This window comes from Natator depressus, chromosome 14, assembly GCF_965152275.1.
Source record: "Natator depressus isolate rNatDep1 chromosome 14, rNatDep2.hap1, whole genome shotgun sequence".
Classification (NCBI taxonomy): Eukaryota; Metazoa; Chordata; order Testudines; family Cheloniidae; genus Natator; species Natator depressus.
The window spans coordinates 40394304-40411826 of NC_134247.1; the positions used below are offsets into that span (position 1 = coordinate 40394304).

The window sequence follows — 17523 nt, forward strand, 5'->3', positions numbered from 1 at the left end:
CACCATCATTTCCACCCAGCAGCTGCTCATGTCTGAGTGGTAGATTCACCCTCCTGACCCCCAGGATGGAACCTTGCTCGCCTCTCTAGTGACCTTCAGTGCCAACCCCCCTCCTTGTAGGGTGAGCTCCTGCCACTTCCCCATCAGTGCCTCTTACAGCTGTTCCACCTCCAACCCACCTGGGGACACCGCTCAAGTTCGTAGAACCCTCTCTTCTACCCCTACCTCCATCCCCACCCAGGTAGGGCAGGGAGGGGGCTCTAGAAGGGTGGCGGGGGGCGGGAGGGATTCTGGCAGCAGTGAAGTGGGATGGGGAGAGCTTGAGACCTTTCCCCAAGACACCCCAGTGACAAAACCTGAAACCACAGGATGGCAGCCCTGGGGAACGGGACAGGTCAGCAGCCCCTGCCGACTGAATCCTCCCAATCTCTCGAGAGCGGGTCCAGCCCTACCAGCAGCCTGACCAGCTTCCCACGCCCATGTGCCTCAGCCCTTCCTGGTCAGTTGCCATCACCAGTCAGTCCTTGGCCTCCCAGGCTGCCAGGGATGGGAGCAATTCTCGATGGTGGCTCAGGTGACATGGACACTAGGCCATGGGGAAATGGGTGCAGCTCTGTGGAGCAGGAAAGGTTCCCAGAGGGCACTTAGGGGACTCTCCTGTCCTTCCCACGAGTGATAGCAGAGCACCACATCCTAAGAACAGAAGTGCATGAAGGCCAGAAGTCCCCACTAGGCTCCTTGCTACCAGGCCAGCGAATGGCGAGAGGATGGGAAGGAGGCCCTGGGCCCCACCCCAAGCTTCTGAGTCGATTACAGCTGCTTACCGTGTCCCCCATCAGTTGCTGGGCTTCCCCCAGGAGGGAGTAGACGAGCACTAGCCCAGCCTGGCTGACACGCAGCAGGGGGTCGTGGATGGCCAGCAATGCTGTCTGTACGAAGGATCTTCTCTGCCCGATGGAGAAGAATTTTTCAAAGACCTAAAACCAAGAGGACACGCGACTCGAGCAGATTGCCCAGAGCCAGCCTCCAAGTCCTGGCGGTACAATGGCATCTCGTGCCCCAAAGAGTGGGGAAGAGAGCTGCTGTGACCAAGGCACTTCGTTCCCCAGGAGGCTTTCAGGGTCCCAGGGCTCAGGGAAGCCCCTTTATTAAAAGGTCGCAGATGTTTAGGGACCAAAGCCTCCAGTGGATCTTTCGGAAAGGCAATTTATGGCAGGGGCCAGGATGGGCTGGAAATGGATCTCTAATGTGTGTGAGCAGGCCCACTCTGCTGTGCAGGGCACAGAGACGACAGGGGACCCTGTCTTGCTTCCAGCAGAGAGATCTCCTGCACCTCAGCGGCTAGAGGAGTGTGCGTGTGTTGTTACGGGGGGAGGGGGTTGGAACTGACAGACCAAAGGTCTCTTCCCCCAGCTAAGTGATTTCTCTAGTTACTGGTATGGCCTCTGCAGCTCCTTGGTTTCTTCAAGGGGAATCCAACCTGCAGCCTGACAAGAACAAGGAGACTCCTGGCCCAGTCCCAGTGTGGGACCTTTAGCACCAGCGTGTCCCACTGGTTGCTGGATGAGGAACTCTGAGCTGGAAATAAGGAGCGGGCTCTTTTCCTGTCTCCAGGAGGCATCCACTGCAGGGAGCCCCGCCAGCCAATTCCCTGAGCTGTGTCATGCCCTGGCACAGTGCCCTTACCTCCCCCACTCTGGCTGTGTTCTTGTATCCCAAGAGCCTGCTGTCCTGGTGCCAGTCATAGCACCAGAGATCTTCCTCATCATGTATGGTCAGCCCTGGAAGAGAGAGAGACAGAGAGACTTTTCTCCTCATTCTGGTTGCAGTTTCTGTGTCCTTCCAATCCCATAGGTGGCTGCACAGTGGAGCGGAGAAGAACAGAGGCAGAGAGAGACTTGTCCTCCGGCTGGGGTCAGTCTGAGAGAAATGGTCTAGGGTCCCATTATCAACCTGTGGTCACTCTCAGTCCTCTATTGGGTTCCGTGTCCCAGCTGGGTTCCTTACCCCTCTGTCGGAGCAGCAGCTGGTAGAGCCGGTAAGTCCCCTCCCTGGCCTGCCGACTGATGTCCTTGTCTGGATCGCTGACAAATAGAGCCAGCTGGGCCACATGGTGCCCCATCCGAGGGAACTCGGCTGAGATCTAATGGAAGGGAGAGCAGAGGGGACTCCATCAGCATTTTCCTGTCAGCTCCCTGTCCCCCCTGGGCCAGAGGGCTCCTTCCCCTTAGCCCCTCTGCAGGAGATGTTGGGGGAGAGGAGCTTGAGATCGACCCTTCATTTGCTCTGCTGCCAAGGGAGCCCGCAGCTGCTTTGGGATGCCAAGCAGGGGCTGGAGCATGGGCCCCTTAAAGGCCCAGGGACAACACTGAACCAGGACAAGAAGAACTTGACTCAACCCTAGTTCAGTTCTGCTCTGACTCTGCCTCCCCATGAAGAACCCTCCTAACCCACAGCCCCGGCAGCAGCAGCAGATCCTGCAGCCCGCTGGAGCCAGCCCGCCTCCGCCTGGAGCCAGCAAGCTGGGCTCGGAGCTCACTTACGTCAAACTCAGGGAGGGTGACTGTGTATCTCAGCAGGGCTGTGCTGCTCCTGATAGCCCTGGCTCGCTCCTGCGACACCCTGGACACGACCCAGAGGTTGACATGCTGTGGGGAAAGGAGGCAGGTCAGACTCAGTGGCCAGCTGCTCCTGCTTTGCAAATGAGCCCCATGCCCCCAGCCCCAGGAGCCTGAGACATTCTGCGCAAGGGGGAATATCTGAGTCATTGATGGCAGAGCTTTAGAAGGCGATTCTTTCCCCCAGGACGCAGCTTGTACCCTTCAGGTCACAACTTCTCAGCGTCTCTCTAGATTGGGACAATGTTCGGGGTCGGGGCTGGTCCCATCATCCCCGAACTCCTGATTCCTGAACAGTTCACCAGAAAGAAGACTGAACCCTCGGCCCTTCCCTGCTACGCAAATCCTTGCGGGGGATGTAGGGAGTGACTGAGAGCACAATCCCCCCAGGAATTTCAGAGCACATCAGAGGGAAGGGCTGATTCCCTGGGCTCCTCCTCTTTCTCTAGGAAGGAGCATGTGCCTCTTCTCTGAGAACCATCTCCCGAATCTCATGGGCTCTGTGTGTTGGAGGGGTGGGGGAAGGGTGGGTTTTCAGACTCTCACTCCCCAAGACAGCCAGGAGCCCCGTGCTTAGTGCTCAGAAGAACCAGGCAGAGCTCTGGCTTGGAGTCCCAGCTCCTTCCTCTGTCCCTCAAGAAGGAAGGACCTGACACTACATTGCACTGACCTCCCCAACCAAGGACGGCCCACTGGGGACCCAGCTAGGAGGACAGAGTAGAAAATGCATCTTCCAGTCTCTGCTTACCAGTCTCCCAAAGAGTTCAGGTCAAATGGGGCTCACCTCCAAGATGAAGTGGAGCCTGTCTGTGTCTGGGGACTCTGCCAGCAGGTTCCCCAGCATGGCATCCAGGACCTCTGGGATGACTTTGTGCAGAGCCTGCAAAGCATGGGTCAGACTTAGAGAACCTGGGCCTACACCTGCCACAGGATGGGAAGAGGGGTCTCTGGGAAGCACTGGGGAGACTCCCAAACACATCTCCCAGCCTCTCTCCTTCACATCCCACTGCAGGCAATTTGCAAGAATTGATGACCCCTGGACCTTTGATCCATGAGCTTAGCAGGTCTCTGCAGAGGGCCTTGTAGGCAGAAGAGTATGAAACAGCCAAGTTGCTATGGATGGAAGCTGGGCTTCTGGGCAAAACACGGCTTATGAAAGAAAGAAAGAAAGAAAGAAAGAAAGAAAGAAAGAAAGAAAGAAAGAAAGAAAGAAAGAAAGAAAGAAAGAAATCCCCCTGGGAGGGGTAATCTCTTCCCTGCTGGAGGGAAGGATCCAACCCTGCAGCTTGTTCCATCTCCGCTACCCCACCCCTAAAGCTGGAGCTCCAGCGAATCAAGAGAGGAGGGACTAAGGACTACTCTGGAAGAGGAGGAGGATGGAGGAGGAGGATGTACCTGGATGCCGGTGGTGTTCTTCTCCGTGCCCAGGGTTAAGACGGAGTGAAGGGCAGCTCGCAAGAGGTGGGTCTCTAGGGCTGGCTCCAGGGCAGGTTTCATGGTGCTGGCAAGAGAGAGGAGCTGGTATTAGACTGTGCAGTACAGGGGTGGGACTGTCGCCAACACGGACACCAAGCCACAGGGATAGAGGCTCAGGCTGGCGAGAAAGGAAACTGAGGCACTTAGCTAGGGAATGACAAGGCCAAGGCGTCACAGACAGACAGTGGCAGGATAGGAATAGCTCCTGTTCCCTGGAGCCAGCTGCCCCTCCTGTATCGGAGCCCGGGAGTGAGCCCCTCCCCAAGGCCCCTGTCATGTTATGGGAGTGAAAAGAAGAGCCCCGCCAGGAGAGAGTGAACCTTCCCACCCCACCATCCCTGCCAGAGGCGCCACTCTTGGGAGGTGACCTGGGCGGGACAGTGACGGTGACTCCCAGCCTTGGGCCTGAGCAGCACTGGGGTGAGGGGAGCCGGCGGGGTGGGGGGGTGGGGCTGTCTCAGTACCAGAGGTTGCCCACTGCAGCCAGGGAGTGGGCGAGGACGGCGCTGGGTGACGAGTCATCGGGAAGATCCTCGATGAGCTCCTGTGAGACGCGAAGGAGACAAAGGAGCGTGTGAGATTCAGGCCCGACTGACACCTCCCAGTGAGGAGATGACACAGCCAGTGCCCCACATGGCCAGCAGGATCCCCCACCACCTCCTGCTCCTCCCATTCCTTCCTGCCCATCAGACTTGTCCCTCTTCCCGGATTCCTGCCCAGCTCACTCCCAATCCCCTTCTCTCCTCCTCCCTGTCAAAACTGCCCCCATTCAGCCCCATCCCGACGACCGAGCTGGGACCATGTGATTCCTTGTCCCCCACTCTCAGCTGCCCCCCAGCCACACAATTCCCCCCCTCCCTCCAGCTGCCATATGGCGTGTCTCACTCACCACGATCCTCTTCACCACAGCCGCCTTGCAGCAGCGCGGCTCCAGCGTGTCCTCCCCTCTCTCCCGTGCAGCCAGACATGCGGGGTAGATGGCCTGAAGGAACAGGAGCTGCTGCCCCTCATCCTGTACCCACCGGGAGTGGGGTATAGCAAGAGAGAACCTGTTAGCTAGGGACCTTCCTGCCCCACCCATACCAGCTCCAGGGCTCAGGCCTCAATGGGGGATTCTGGGGACCCACCTATTGTCCAAATCCCCCACGCCTCCGACACAAGCAGGATCAGGAACTGGGACAGTGCCTGTGGGGGGAGATGACCTCGGCTGTTGTGAGACAAACACCCCCATCTTGGGGGTCCCACATCATGGATGTAAAAGGGCCCCATTAGGGGTGGTGGATCATGAGGGACAAGACCCTGGGCAGGGGGTGGGGATATTGGGAAGGGACAGGGCAATCTTGGTTCCAGCCCAGGTGGGGAACATTTGTACCTTATCTCTGCACTGGAGCTGCTCTCGGATGACCTTGAGAGCAGCTTCATCTTTGGCCATGTCCATCCCTTCCTCCTGCTCCGAATTCTGGGGCGTCCCTGCACCAGGGAGGGAAGGACAGGGGCGTGGTGGGCAGAGCAGGATTCAAGACCCCCCTTCCCACCTCAGGCACACAGGACAGATCGGGCCCCAAACCTCCCTCTCAGGGATGCCTTCAGCCCCCAATAGCTTCAGAAGCCCAGAGCAGAGCCCCCCCTCCACTGGCCAGGACTCCAGGGGAGGTGCCTGTTCCCCCAGCCCGGAGCAGCAAGCACCAAGGTGGCAGCAGCTCTTCACGCCCCATCCCCAGGTCCCTGTGCGGAAGGGGCAGCTGTGTGACTGCTGCTGCTCTCAGTGGGGTTCACGTGGCTCAGGCCAGACACCTGGGCTGGGGATCCCCCCCCCCGTATCCCTGGGAGAGCGTCTGGGCCCAGGGTGTTCACATCCCGTCCTCACCCCTCCCTCAGCCCAGCCTGGCTCCTCACCTGGAACAAAGCAGTGGCCTCCATCGGCCTGGCTGCTGCCAGAGGCCCAGGTGCTGCCGCTGTCCCCTGCTGAGCTGCCGGTGCTGGGACAGGGACCTTCCCCCTCCTGGCCTGCGGGAGCTGGAAGGTCCTCAGAGACCGGGCAGGGCGATGCCTCCTGATGGGAACGAGGGCTGGGTTCCTGGGGCCGCTGCTGCCCACACAACCAGCCCCAGAGCCACCCTGCCCGGCGCCCCTCCTGGGCTGGGTCCTGTCTGCAAAACCGCAGCCTGGGCCAGCTCCATTGGGACCTGGTCGGGGCTGCTCCCAGCTCGGCGCCTGCGCCGGGAGCCGGGTTCCTTTTCCAGAAGGCCGGGCACTTCCGCCGTCTGGCCTGGACGGGAGCTGCTTCCCCGCCAGCGGGGACGCAGGGGTTGCTCTGCCCCTCGGGAAGACGGCAGCTGCTTCCCTCAGGCTCTGGGGCCACCTGCAGAGCCTTCCTCCGGAACATCCGCAGGAGCCTGGCCATCCTGGAACCGAGCGGGGAGCAGGGCTGAGTCTGGGCTCAAGGCAGCCTTTCACTCATGGGCCTTTTCTGTCCCTCCTCCTCCCTGCTCCAACCACAGCCGCCCCCTCTGCCCCCACAGGAGTGCAGGGAGTGCCATCTACACACATGGGCAGGAGTTCATTGCATGATCTGCTCCCAACGTTCCCCCCTCGTAATCCCTGCTGCTGCAATATCCAGGAAGTCTCATCCTTTTCCAGCAATGGGGTCAGTCCCAAAGACCATCGGTTACTCTGGACAAGCAGCCCCCTCCTGTCGTCCCAGGCCACTCTCCCACCCAGGCTAGAGAAAGAACAGAACCCAGGAATCCGGACTTCTCCTGGGAAACCATTCCCCACGTCAAAGTCACAAAGACCCTAGGCACAGGAAGACCAGGGCCCTCCTCGTTCCCCATTGATTTCCAGGCTCAGCAGCTCACAGGGTCTGGCCCAGCTCAGAGACTCTCAGCCTGGGGAACAGTGTCCCAGAAGGGAAGGGCTGGGAGCCCCATTGCTGGAACCTTTCCAAACACACTGGAGATGGCTCTGGAGAAGCCCCTGCCTGGCCTAAGAGTGAGGGGCTCTTGGGGGCTGTTTGCAAAGGAAATCCCCCTTTGGAGATAGTCTCTCCCCGTTTCTGCCTCTCCCCAGACAGACAGGGGAAGCCACCGAGGAACCCGAATGCCACTCACTTGCTCTCAGTGATGGGATGATGGATGGCGGATGTTCAGGGTCAGCAGATGTCCCTCGCCCTCCTCCTCACTCTCCAAGCCCAAGGCAGGCTGGAGAGGATGGTGACCTCAGGAGTTACCCTGCCCAGCCAGCAGGCAGGGTGATGACACGAGGGCGATCGACCGGCTGTGAAAACAAGAGTCTGTCTTATTGCCAAGGGACGGAGAAACTCAGCCAGCAGCAGGGGGGTGCAGAACACTGTCCTAGGGCGGAGGTGACAGCGCCTCCAGGATCCTGACATCCCAGCACTTTACACATCTTCCTGGAGCCTCCCAAACCCACTGGACTGTAGCCATGGGACCCCAACCCTACTGATGGCAAACGGGCCTCAGCTACGAGCACAGGGTCACACTGAGTGTCAGAGCCATGGATGGACCCCTTCACTAACCACTGCCGCTCACTCCCTCCCACAGCTGGCAATTGCTAATTGCCCTAATGTCTGGTCCCCCTGCCTTTGAGAGGGAGGGTCACTCCTGCTTCCATTGCTGCCTATTGATCTGTGGGACTTTGGGCAAGTTGCTCCCCCTCTCTATGGCTCTCTGGGACTCACATCTCTGAATGGGCTTTAAAAAAAACAATGGTTCAAGTTTGGCCCCAACTAGTTCTTGTTTCTCGAGACTAGCCATTTTAGCAAAGTTTAGAATTCTTGACATTCAACACCTGGAAACATCCCTTTCTCCTTCGCAGATGGCCCTAACATCCCTTATCTCATCCAGGCTCCTGCTGCCTGGAGTTAGAGAATTGACCCTATTCCCATTGGACCTACCCAAGGTGTCACACAGCAAAGCGGTGACGGAGCCAGAGAGAGAAGACAACAGTCCTGACTCCTGTTCTAACTAACAGACAACAACCCCCCGGAGGCAGGGATAAAGCCCAGGAAATCAGGTGTGAACATTTTCATGGAAACCGTTTTCTGTCAGAAAATCCATTCAGACGAAACCACTTTGTTTCTTGAAATCATAAGAAGTAGGATGAAAATTCTTTGCAAAAATATTTGTTTGCAAAACAAGAGCATCTCCTGTTTGTCACAGTGCAGTCAACTGTCTCATCGTACACAAAGGGGAGACACCAGGATCTAGCAAAAAGAAAAAGGAGTACTTGTGGCACCTTAGAGACTAACGAATTTATTTGAGCATAAGCTTTCGTGAGCTCCAGCTCACTTCATCGCATGCATCTGTAGCTCATGACAGCTGTAGCTCATGAAAGCTTCTGCTCAAATAAATTGGTTAGTCTCTAAGGTGCCACAAGTCCTCCTGTTCTTTTTGCAAATACAGACTAACATGGCTGCTACTCTGAAACCAACTATGATCTAGAAAATTGGATGAGATGCTTCAGTCTGAGCTAAGTAGTTGCTGCTCTTCACAATTTCAAAAGAATAAAATACAAATAAAAGAGAATATTAGGTCATAATCGGATATGGCTCAGTGTGATCGGACACCTCCTAGTCTGCACTGCTCCAAGTGACACTCTTCAGTGGATCCCCAGCATCCACCCATGGCGAGGTAGGTGGGAGAGGATTGTTATTCATACTTGACAGAAGGAGAAACGAAGGCTGAGAAAGGAGCAGGGACTTGTCTTAGCTGATGCAGCCAGTCAGTAGCAGAATTGCTCTCAAATGAGCTACAGACCAGCAATTGTTCATAGTAATTATGCAGCAAGTATTTGAGAAGAATTGGAATGTTCGAAAGGATCATGAACTGCTCCGAGACAATGAATGGAGAGCAGCATCTACTTTGGTCAGACATATAACTGGTTGTGACTTATTTGCTTCGTCATAAAAGAGAACAACAAAGACCAGAGTTTCCTCCCTGTCAATAGCCCCCTCCTCAGCCAATCAGGGTTGAGACTTTGAGGGGTGGGAGGCTAAGGGTTCTCATCAAATAGCCCAAAGAATGGCCCTGGTCACCACTGAGGCAATCACTCTCGGAGCCCTATTCCAGTCTCCTCTCTGTGAGGGCCTCCCACAACCCCCCCCCCCCCGGCCCCCGCTCCACACACAGAGCTCCTGGTAGTGGGAGGAGAGCAGAGGAAAAGGACAAAGGAAGCAAGAAGAGAAAGGTAGGAGGGACAGAGGAAAAGGGAAAACAAAAAGGAGAAACCCCAATGTCCCCAGTAATTCTAAGGGACAAAGTCCTTGGTCGGAAATAAAATACTGCCCCCACAATCTAATGTTTTGCTTTCCTAAAAATCAGCCGGCACCTGATGGATCAGACTGAACAGGTTCCAAACCTCTCCGAGGCTCTTACCTTCTCTACAGGGACGTCTGTTTTCGAGCAAAACCACTACAAGAAAAGGAGAAAACTCCGAAGATGGTCCTCCTTGCGCTCACGTACGTGCAAGTGAATGCTCTCTCAGTCCTCCAGGAGAGACCTCGAGAAGGAGACGTGCTGAAGCAAAGCCACAGGGATCTCCGAGGTGGCCCCTGTCCTGCACCCCTGTCCTGCCTGGCTGATGTCAAGATCTCTCTGTGAGATCATCGCCTCCCCACCACCTTTATCCAATAGGCTGAGGTCCTGCCAAAGGCCCTTGTGATGTCACTGCCACACCCACCCCTCCCCTGCAGTGCTGATGTCCTGCCCCTGTCCAGCCACATTGGATGTTTCAGCCGCTTCCCCTGGATCACCCCACTCAATGACTCTTCCTTGTGGGGATGACACCGACTACACAGTAGAACACAGAGTTTCTTCCCAGGCCACAATTAGGTTTTCACAAGTTAGTTGACTTTATGGCCAGAAGCAACCATTAGAGCATTTAAACTGATCCCCTGCGTATCCTAAGGCCTCCTGTATATCAGAAGAGCTGGGCTTTTCTTTTACTCAAATGTTTTCCAGAAAGGCATCTAGTCTTTATTCGAAGAGATCAAGAGATGGAGAATCCATCATTTCTCTTGGTAGTTTGTGCCAATGACGAATCACCCTCTTACAAATCCGGGTCTTATTGTCATTATACTTGTTCTGATTTGTGCTTCCATCCATGGGGTCTTGTCATGCCTTTCTCTGCTACATAAAAGAGCCCTTTTATACTCAACATTTTCTCTCCAGGAAGTCAAGCAACTCACCTCTCATTTGTCTTTTGTGTATACTAAACAGATTGAGTTTTTTCAATGTCTCATTAGAAGGCATCATCCCCATCACTCAATTACGAATCTTTTCTGTACCCTCTCCAATTGTTTTAACATAATATTCAAAATGTGGACACAAGAACTGGATTCAACATTCCAGCATCAGTCTCACCAATGCTCTTTCACTTCCCTTTCCATTCTCACTACTCTATCCATCCAAGAATGGCTTTAACCTTTTTTAACACAGGTTTCAGAGTAACAGCCGTGTCAGTCTGTATTCGCAAAAAGAAAAGGAGTACTTGTGGCACCTTAGAGACTAACCAATTTATTTGAGCATAAGCTTTCGTGAGCTACAGCTCACAGCTCACGAAAGCTCATGCTCAAATAAATTGGTTAGTCTCTAAGGTGCCACAAGTACTCCTTTTTTTTTTTAACACAGTTTCAAATTGACAGACCGTGCTGAGCAGCTCGTCCACTATGGCCCCGAAATCCTTTTCAGGGTCGCTGCTTTCCAGCGGATTGTCCCCCATTCTGTAGGGTGCCACCTGACTCCTTTGTTACTGAAGCTATGGGGTTGCATTTGGCTTTATTAAAACCTAATTATTTAGTAAGTATTTTAGAAGAACTGGCCGATTAGAGAGAGAATCATGAATTACTCCAAGACAATGAATGGAGAAAAGCGGCAAGAGCAATCAAATACATGTTTGGTTATGGCTTATTTCCTTGGTCTTAAAAGAGAGTAACGAGGACCTGAGTCTCCTCCCTCACAATAGCCCCAAGCTCCCCCAATCAGCACTGAGACTCTGAGAAGCAGAAAGCTGAGAGTCCTCACCAGATGTCCCAGGACACCACCGGAGGGACTCACTCTTAGATCACCATTCCAGCCACATGTCTTTGGGAGGGCCTCCCGCAATGAGAGTTGGAGTGCAACCCCCCATCCCCAACTCCACATGCACAGACAGGTCCTGGTGGTGAAAGGAAAGCAGGGGAAAAGGACAAAGATGCAAGAGAAGACGAGAAAGGAGGGAGAGATAGGAAAAGGGAAAACAAAAAGGAGAAACCCCAATGTCCCCAGTAATTCTAAGGGACAAAGTCCTAAGTCGGAAATAAAATGCTGCCCCCACAATCTAGTGTTTTCCTTTCCTAAAAATCAGCTGGCACCTGATGGATCAGACTGGTCAGGTTCCAAACCTCTCCGAGGCTCTTACCTTCTATACAGGGACGTCTGTTTTTGAGCAAAACCACTACAAGAAAAGGAGAAAACTCCAAAGAGGGTCCTCCTTGCGCTCACGAATGTGAAAGTGAATGCTCTCTCAGTCCTCCAGGAGAGACCTCGAGAAGGAGATGTGCTGAAGCAAAGCCACAGGGATCTCCGAGGTTGCCTCTGTCCTGCACCCCTGTCCTGCCTGGCTGATGTCAAGATCTCTCTATGAGATCATCGCCTCCCCGCCGCCTTTGTCCAATAAGCTTAGGTCCTGCCAAAGGCCCTTGTGATGTTACTGCCACACCCACCCCTCCCTTGCAGTGCTGATGTCCTGCCCCTGTCCAGCCATATTGGATGTTTCAGCCGCTTCCCCTGGATCACCCCACGCAATGAGCGTTCATTGTGGGCTCAAGTCGAACAAAGTAAAACATCAGAGGCTTCTCCCCTTGCTATGCTCAGTTTTTCATAAATTAGCAGACTTTAGGGACAGAAGAGACAATTAGAGCATGTCATCTCACCCCCTGCATATCACATGCTTTCTGTAGAGAATAGTAGCTAGTTTTTTACTACACACGTTCCAGAAAGGCATCTAGTCTTCATTAGAAGACATCAAGAGGTGGGGAATTCCCACCACTTCCCTTTCTAGTTTGTTCCTTTGGTGATTCATCCTCACGGTTGAATATGTGTGCCCTCTTTCTAATATGAATTGGTCTCTTTTGAGTTTCCAGCCACTGGGTCTTCTTATTCTTTTCTCTGATAGATTAATGAGCCCTTTCCTACCCGATATTTTCTCTCCATGAAGTCACTTCAACACTTCAATGACGTCACCTCCTGGTCTTTTTTATCATCTAAACAGGCTGAGCTCTTTCAATAGCTCATTCGCAGGCATTTTTCTCCAGCCCTCAAAACATTTCACTGCTTTTTGCTGCCCCATCTCCAATATTTCCCAATCTTTTTTCAAAGGTGGACGCCAAAACTGGATGCAGGATTCCATGATCAGTCTTCCTCATGGTGTGTCACCCATAACTATTTCACATTTGGGGACAATGTATCCCTTCAAACCAGCGGCACTGCTTTGGGTACCTGCATGGCCTCACAGTGTGCCCACATTTTTATGGCTGACTTAGAATAACGCTTCCTCAGCTCTCGTCCCCTAATGCCCCTACTCTACTTGTGCTACATTGATGACACCTTCATCATCTGGAGCCATGGAAAAGAAGCCCTTGAGGAATTCCACCATGATTTCAACAATTTCCATCCCACCATCATCCTCAGCTTGGATCAGTCCACACAAGAGATCCACTTCCTGGACACTACGGTGCTAATAAGCAATGGTCACATAAACACCACCCTATACTGGAAACCTATTGACCGCTATTCCTACATGCCTCCAGCTTTCATCCAGGACACACCACACGATCCATTGTCTACAGCCAAACTCTATGATTACAACCACATTTGCTCCAACCCCTCAGGCAGAGACAAATATCTACAAGATCTCTATCAAGCATTCTTACAACCACAATACCCACCTGCTGAAGTGAAGAAACAGATTGACAGAGCCAGAAGAGTACCCAGAAGTTACCTACTACAGGACAGGCCCAACAAAGAAAATAACAGAACGCCACTAGCCATCACCTTCAGCCCCCGACTAAAACCTCTCCAACGCATCATCAAGCATCTACAACCTATCCTGAAGGACGACCCACCACTCTCACAAATCTTGGGAGACAGGCCAGTCCTTGCCTACAGACAGCCCCCCAACCTGAAGCAAATACTCACCAGCAACCACACACCACACAACAGAACCACTAACCCAGGATCCTATCCTTGCAACAAAGCCCGTTGCCAACTGTGTCCACATATCTATTCAGGGGACACCATCATAGGGCCTAATCACATCAGCCACACTATCAGAGGCTCGTTCACCTGCACATCTACCAGTGTGATATATGCCATCATGTGCCAGCAATGCCCCTCTGCCATGTACATTGGCCAAACTGGACAGTCTCTACGTAAAAGAATAAATGGACACAAATCAGACGTCAAGAATTATAACATTCAAAAACCAGTCGGAGAACACTTCAATCTCTCTGGTCACTCGAACTCAGACCTAAAAGTGGCAATTCTTCAACAACAATAAACTTCAAAAACAGACTCCAAGGAGAGACTGCTGAATTGGAATTAATTTGCAAACTGGATACAATTAATTTAGGCTTGAATAAAGACTGGGAGTGGATGTGTCATTACACAAAGTAAAACTATTTCCCCATGTTTATTCCCCCCCCCCCCGCCCTGCCCACTGTTCCTCAGATGTTCTTGTTAACCGCTGAAAATGGCTCACCTTGATTATCACTACAAAAGGTTTTCTCCCCCCCCCCTTTTTTTCTGGTAATAGCTCATCTTAAGTGATCACTCTCCTTACAGTGTGTATGGGAACACCCATTGTTTCATGTTCTGTGTGTATATAAATCTCCCCACTGTATTTTCCACTGAAATATTCTGTTCAACCTCCACGTAGCTTTTACAGATGCCTGTCTTATAAAACACCTGCAGTTGAGTGGCGTGAGGCACTCCCAGCAATGAGGCTGCTATGTGATCAGGACAGAACAGAGAATTTTGAACACAGAATGGAATATCATACGATGAACAAATGAAGATTTAACTTCAACTTCTTTATCATTACTAGTGGTTGGACCCAATCTTTGTGCTGTGTTTCCTGGGATGAAAGAAGTAGGAATTCATCTCTTGCTAATCCCAGTCACAACAGCTACAGTTGAGCATATTTTTTCCTCATTGAATAGAATTTTGTGTTCTGAAAGAAGTCGCCTTCTGCCTGATCATGAGCATATCATGAAGGACTGGAAGTAACGGACACACAAGAAGACACCAAAGAGTGCAAAATTACAACAAGAAACCAAGACTTATGTGGACGTAATGCTTCATAGTAGGCTTGAGTAGCCAACTTTAATTTTTATGACTATTTTAAAACATGAGATAAATCTAATAAAATGGTTGTGAAACATTTTTCAGCTTTTACTATGGTGCCGTACAGCTCACCTTTGCCCTCACGGTATCAGCCCTCATCGGCCCTCACCACCACCATCCCCGAATATTCCAACACCCCCCCAATTTCAATTCCTGGGGTAAACACTGGGGGGAATATTTTTCACCACAACCTCCAGGGCGGTAATCTTACAGGTGGGCCCCTTCCAACTGAACAAACAGCATGAGCCAATTCCAGGAAGGGAAACACCCAGTTGCTGCTGCAGGTGGGGCATAGTGTGAACTCAGGAAATGGAAACAAAGCCTGTCCCACTGCCCGGAGGGAGCCATGGCTGCAGAGAGCCCCGTGGAAAGTCTCCAGGAGGAAGCGACATGTCCCGTCTGTCTGGAGTATTTCACAGACCCTGTCACTCTGGAGTGTGGGCACAATTTCTGCCGAGCCTGCATCGCCCAGTGCTGGGAGGGACCCGACACAGCCGCCTCCTGCCCTCAGTGCAGAGAAACTGTGCAACAGAGAAACCTCAGGCCCAACAGGCAGCTGGCAAATGTCGTAGAAATTGCCAAACGGCTGAGTTTCCAGACAGCGAAGGGAGCAGGAGGGGACGCGGGGTGTGGGGAACACCAGGAGACTCTGAAAATGTTCTGTGAAGAGGATCAAACCCCCATCTGTGTGATCTGCAGAGAGTCCCGGGCTCACCGCACTCACAGGGTGGTTCCCATACAGGAAGCTGCCCAGGAGTACAAGGTACCAAGTTGCTCTCCAGTCTAATGAGTAATAACTTTGGATTTGAATTACAGGGACATGGCATCACAAGTTGCCCGAGACAGGTGTAACTGTGTCATTCAGCTGTGTGTAGCCTTCATTGCATGAAAGATGCCGTACAAATTAATGATATTCCAGCCTGGCAGGAAAGGCAAGAGATGAAGATTTTAAAATTGTCTGATGTGGGAAAGTTTTCTCTGAGCAGCTGAATCCTTTTCAAACTCAGCTCCCACCAGTGAAATAAGGGAACTCTCTGCAGACCGGAAGCTATTAAACGACAAATGAGGTTTGACTCACAGGAGCGGCAGGCCAGTCTATGCGAGAGTGCTGCCTTCAGGCTGGAGAAGGGGAAGCTACAAGCTGTGGCTGTTATTACTGATTGTATCACAGTGTTTATTATGGTTATTTGCGTTCCAGCAGCCCCTACAGACCCCAGATGAGATCTGACCTCGATTGTAGGGGGCCCTGCACAAAACCCAGTGAGGGACAATCCCTGCCCTGAGCCATTTACTGTCTAACTGGACAAGAGAGTCAAAAGGTGGGAGGGAAAACTGAGGCACAAAAAGGAGAAGTGACTTGTCCAAGGTCACTCAGTAGGTCAATGTCAGAGCTGGGTATAAACCCCCATTTTTACAAGCCCAAGCCCAGTGCCCTAACCACTAGGCTACGTTGCCCCCCTCACCCCCCTGCAGCACTGAGCAGTGATGAAGTGCGGACAGTAGGAGGAAAAGACTCCTTGATAAAAGCCCCAGGCCCAGCAGGGAGAGGAGGTTTCCCACTGCGATTCTGAACTCCCGTGTTGCTCCAGGAAGCGTTAAACTCAGCTGCTGCCGGCCTGCACTAGAGGAGATCACTGGGCTAAACACTGTGTGGACTCCAAGCACCTTCAGGCCACACACAAAAGGGCTCCAGACAGTGCAGGTCAATGCCAAGTCCCACTGGGATTAGACTGGATTGTAGCCAAACTAATCCCAGGCTGGAGCTGACGGGTGCCAGTCTGACCTGTTCCGTTGTGTACGTGGGCAAGGACCAGCCTAAGTGGTTCCATGAGTCCCACCAGGCAGCCTTTTGAAATCTCCCAGAATCCACTGCTTCCGGGATTTTTACTAGGGAATGGAAAAGTGGGGACCTGCCCAGGGGGCATTGCCACTGAAAGGGTTTAGGGCAGCACTGGGGCAAACCCCAACCATTCTTTACACAAATCTGCCTGTCTAATTAGGGCAGCCACTGAGGCATCCCCAGAACATAGGACATGCCCACGCCTGCCTGCATGGGCCCTCCCACACCTGAATAGGTCAGCCTGCGTGGGCCCACCACCACCTTTGTCAGCGCACCCCCACCGGCATCATTCTGCATGGAAGTGCTACTCCCACCCCTGCCCCAGCCCCCACTAGTGTTCTCCTGCGTCCTCAGTCTCCTCTTCTCTCTTTTTCATTGGCCAAAGCCACGTCCAGTGCTGGGTCCCTGCCGGACAGCGATAGGGCTCCACCAAACTGGGACTCTGCAGCTTCAAACCAGACGAGTGGCCTCCCGACGTCTCATGGGGTTTGCCCTGGTGCTTGGACCAGCTCTGCCCAACCAGTGCCATCCCCACGGCTTCAGGGCTGAAATCCCAGCCCATATTGAAACCCTGGTGGCTTCTGGGATTTGTATCACTTTGTTCATTAAACCTTCTCAAAAACAGATATATTGATTCACCCCCAGTGTCCTGTTATGTGCTGTACCACTAATCAATTCACAAATACCAGTAAAGCTTGGTTATAATTGAGATCTCTCTCCAATTACTAAAAAGACTGAACCTGAATTGATAACAAGTCTGAATATGACATGCTCCTAGTCTGCACTGAGAAGGTTTCATCTCCTTGGTGGTCCTGATGACACAAAGTGATTAGGACCAACAATCATCTTGGGTTTTGGATGGAAAAACAAACAGCTCCACACCCCTCTCAACCATTCAAATAAAAGCTCCCAAATCATTTCTGTTTCTTCAGGAAAGAATCCAGGCCCATTTGAAGACTCTGAGGGAAGAGAGAGAAAAGCTGCTGGGATTTAAAGTGATTGGAGAGGGGAAAAGCCTGGAGTATCTGGTAGGTGCCTGTTGTTATTAACCAGCAGGGACTGGCCGTGGGAGGTCGGTTTGGAGACAGACTCCTGTGTGGCCTTGGTGAATGTGGACTTGTGTGTGTTTCTCCCTGATCATGGATTGCTGGGTTAGATTCATGTGTAGACAAGTCCTTAGCTTCCA

General features: G+C 52.7%; 1 protein-coding gene across 1 annotated transcript in view; it reads left to right on the plus strand.

Moving 5' to 3' along the window:
• The first annotated feature begins 14796 nt into the window (after positions 1 to 14796).
• Positions 14797 to 17523, plus strand: part of LOC141998043 (uncharacterized) — a 50793-nt gene continuing 48066 nt past the window's right edge. Inside the window, 2 exon segments of the mRNA XM_074970683.1 lie at positions 14797 to 15260; positions 17270 to 17365. Coding sequence (XP_074826784.1) covers positions 14844 to 15260; positions 17270 to 17365 — 513 coding nt within the window. The 5' untranslated portion in view covers positions 14797 to 14843.